The following is a 3,985-nucleotide window of genomic DNA, read 5'->3' on the forward strand; positions in this document are numbered from 1 at the left end:
TGGCACTGTACTGGGTGTTGTGTGGAGCTTGAAGGCAGTGGGCAAAGACATGATGTAGAGCCATGCATGCCAGCCAAGTGTCAGCGAGCTGAGGGGTGGGTGCTGGAGGCAGGGTTGCAAAAGGCAAAACAAATGCCACCAGGGCAAGTAAAGGGCTTCCAGCCCCTCCCTCTCCCAGAAAGGCAAAGGAGACAGAAATTAGCCTCTCTCTTTTTGGAGATTCACTCGTGCACATTTTAAGGGGACCATCTTCTAATTCTTGTATTCCTACATCAAAGAAAACACTACTTACACAAATCTGGAGGAAAATGTCTGTATTAAAAGCCAAAAAACCACAGAAGTACAAGAATTAACGCCCGCCAGGTCACGCCACTGGATAGATCGACTTGGAAAAGTTTCATGAAGTTCGTTCTCAGCGGTATCAAGATATCGGTGCTAAGTCCTCCCCAGGCCCACCCCCACCCGGCCTCTTAAATAAATTAAAAAAGCAACAAACTTCAAATACAACTATGTTCGGATACAAAGAGCTTCTCTTACTACAGCAATAGCAATTAGAATTTTTTTTTTTTTACTAAAACTCTCATTTAAAACAGTTCTTAAATATATAAAACAAATACACAGGATTTGGTCATTTTCTGCCATGAGTACAGGGCACGTGGGTGCGGGAGGGAGGCGGGCAACGGGATGCAGCGGAGGGGACGGGGCTCCCTTTCCCTGCTGTCTTCTGACACGCAGCCCCCACCTCCGGCCAGGGCTCCCCACTGCTTTTGGGGGCGGGAAGCGCCGCTGGGACCTTGCTTTTCAGTCACGCTGGGGCTCCGCGGGCGGCCCCTCCCCGGAAGTAGAAGTAACGGTCACTCCGCACGAAGCGCGCGGGCTGCCTCCGCAGGGAAGGCGCGAGAGCGCGGGCGCGGGGCGCACGCGGGCAGGAGCGGGAGGGCGTGGGGAGAGGGGAGGACTTGGGGAGGACTTGGAGCTCACGCGGGGAGGGGCCAGGAGGGGTGGGGAGGAGAGGGGAGGACGCGGGGAGGACGCGGGGAGGAGCGGGGAGGACGTGGGGCGAGGGGAGGACTTGGGGAGGACTTGGAGCTCACGCGGGGAGGGGCGGGGAGGACGAGGCGCTCGCTGGCAGGGGTGGGGAGGAGCAGGCGCACGCGGGGCGCACGCGGGGCGGAGGCGGGGAGGGGCGAGGCGGAGTGGGGAGGATAGGGGAGCACTTGGGCGCACGAGGGGAGGAGCGGGGAGGATGTGGGGCGAGGGGAGGACTTGGGGAGGACGGACGCACGCGGGGAGGGGCGGGGAGGACGAGGCGCTCGCTGGCAGGGGTGGGGAGGAGCAGGCGCACGCGGGGCGGAGGCGGGAGGAGAGGGGAGCACTTGGGCGCACGCGGGGGAGGGGCGGGGAGGACGTGGGGAGGACGAACGCGCGCGGGGGAGGGGCGGGGGGACCGGGCGCCCGCGAGCAGGGGCGGGCGGGGCGCGCGGGCGCTCGCGGGCGGGCGGGCGGGCGGGCGGGCGGGGGGGAGGCGCGGGGCGCGCGCGGGCGGGCCGGGTCACTTGGCCGCCGCCCCCGAGGTGACGGCCGCGGCGGCGGCTGCGGCGGCGGCTGCGGCCGCGGCTGCGGCGGTGGTGCCCGCGGGCACGGCGGCGGGCGCGTTGGCGGCGGCGCTGCCGGTGGTCCGGCGCTGCTCCATGCCGTTGGGCAGGAAGCCCGCGATGATGGGCACCGGCCAGATGAGGGCGGCCACGCTCCACACGACGATGACCAGGGTCATGAAGCAGGCCACCAGCGTGGACTCGATGGGCTTGCGGTTCAGCCGCCAGCCCGGCTCTCCCTGCAGCTCCTCCAGGCTGAAGTCCAGGCAGCAGAAGTGCAGCGGCTCGCCCTGCAGCCACAGCGGCCCGGGCGGCTCGGCCCCGGGGTAGGCGGGCAGCGCGGTGGGCGCCCCGTTGGCGGCGGCGGCGGGCCGGAGGCGCCCGGGGCGGCGGCCGCGCACCCAGCCGCAGCCCACGCAGAGGCGCAGGTCCTGCTGCGCGCCGCCCGCCGCCAGCCCCAGGTGCTCGATGAGCAGCGGCGGCCCGACGCGGTGGAAGGCGGCGGCGAAGAAGGCGCGGCCGTGCGCGTTGGTGGAGAAGAGCAGCAGGTCGCACTGGAAGCCCCGCGGGCGCCCCAGCGCACGAGCAGCGAGCTCAGCATCTGCCGCTGCACGCTGATGTTGCACGGCGCGGCCGCCTCCTCCGGGCCCGGGCGCTCGGGGCTCCCCGGCGCCGCCGAGGCCAGCAGCCGCGGGGCGGCGGGCTCGCCCGCGGACGACGCGTTGGCGGAGGCGTTGGGAGGCACCCCGAGGAGGTCCGGCGCGTCCGCGGCCCCGCCGCGGGCCGGCGGCAGCGGGCAGGCGGCGGCCAGCAGCGCGGCGAGCAGGGGCAGCATGGCCTGCGGCGGGCGCCTACGCGCGCGGGGCCGGCGGCGGCTGCATGGCGCGCGGGAGACGGGCCGGGCGCGGACGGCTGGGCGCGGGAGCCGGTGGCCGGGCGAGGGAGAGCACCTGTCAGCTCGCGGGGGCGGCGCGGAGGCGGCGGTGCTGGCTGGCGGCTCGCGGAAAGTGGGGCTCCCTCCCGGCCCGGCCGCGTCTGGGGTTCCCCGCCGCCCCCGGCGCGGGGGCCCTCGGACCGCCGGGCTGCTCTGTGGGGCCCGGCGCTCGCCTGGAGCAGGAATCCCCGGCTGGGCTCCGCCTCCCGCGCGCCCCGCCCCGCCCCGCCCCGCGTCCGCCTGGCGGGGAGACTCGGGGTGGGCGGGGTTCCCCGCGCCGGGGCGGGGAGCGCGCGGCACGGCCCCCGGCGACCTGGCGGGGTGAGGCGCCGCGTGCAGGGGCGGGGCTTTGGGAGCCCGCGGGTGGGCCCGACGGCGGCGGGGTGGGGGCCGTCGGATAGTGGGGGCCGGGTGTTGACCCGTCCGGCAAAGCCTTCGGATGCGCCCCGGCGGCCCAACGCCCCCGCCCGAAGCCGACTCCAAGCCCACAAGGCGCCCCGGGAGGATTGCAGCCTCCGAGCGAGGCTCCGGCGCCGCCGGGAGACCAGCCTTTGTCATGTCTGCGGGGGTGGGGTGGGGTGGGGGGTGGGGGGGGCTGCGATGTCTCTCTTTAGTGTTCAGATGGATCCCGCCTGCTTTACGGAAGGGGAAACTGAGGCCCAGAGCAGGGCAGGACTTTCCCAGGCCACACCGCGAGTCCGAAGCAGAAGTTCAGGTCGCGGACTCCCCTCCTCTCCACGCTGACATGTGGAGCATCTGGCTGGGCCTCAACACCAGCACACTGTGTTGGGTCTCCACACGAAGGCCCACCTGGTATTTTCACAGCAAGCAGACTGAGGAAATACCAAGAACTTACCGTTAGAGGAGAGAGAGGCTGGCAGAAAGGTGAGCCCCAAGTCTTTGCTGCTCGGATGGCACGTTTCACTCCCAGGACACCACTCCTCTGGCAGGGCCACTGCCCGGGATGTTGAATGAGCACATCTTGGCGAAAGATTTGTCTGTGGAGTTGGTGTTGAGGGGCCATTCACCCGCGTTAGAGTATTCAGTGGGGGGGAGCCCTGCAAGGGTCACGTGTGGGCATCACACTTAAAAAAGCTTTCCTTGTAATTTGACCTGTTAGGCTTGGGGGGAAAAGCCTCTTGATCCCACTCTGTGGGTATGAACCCCGGATTTGAAGTGTGCCCTTGAGCTCCAGCTATTCTTGAGGCTGAGAGGGAAGAGGTGTGGGGAACAGAAACAGACCCCTCACCAAAGGCCCTCCTCCGAAGCAGCTGAGTTTCCTGAGCAGACTCTGATCAGATTCCTGAGTAGATTCCTGAGCAGATCATGATCCTGCTAGGATCATGCCTGAGAACATTTCTAGAAGCTTTTGTCCATTGTGCCAACAATGAGTAAAACCAAGTTGAGGAAGATGTTTAAAACAGCCTCAAAATACTGGTCTGAAACCTTCATGGCC

At 67.8% G+C, this 3,985-nt stretch overlaps 1 protein-coding gene across 1 annotated transcript; it reads right to left on the reverse strand.

Moving 5' to 3' along the window:
- Window positions 1–1,552: 1,552 nt before the first annotated feature.
- Window positions 1,553–2,430, reverse strand: TMEM158 (transmembrane protein 158). The gene is given in 2 exon segments (XM_037520184.1): window positions 1,553–2,166; window positions 2,169–2,430. Coding segments are annotated over 2 exon segments (876 nt in total).
- Window positions 2,431–3,985: the final 1,555 nt, after the last annotated feature.

This window comes from Talpa occidentalis, unplaced genomic scaffold, assembly GCF_014898055.3.
Source record: "Talpa occidentalis isolate TD23 unplaced genomic scaffold, MPIMG_talOcc4v2.1 talOcc4.10, whole genome shotgun sequence".
NCBI lineage: Eukaryota > Metazoa > Chordata > Mammalia > Eulipotyphla > Talpidae > Talpa > Talpa occidentalis.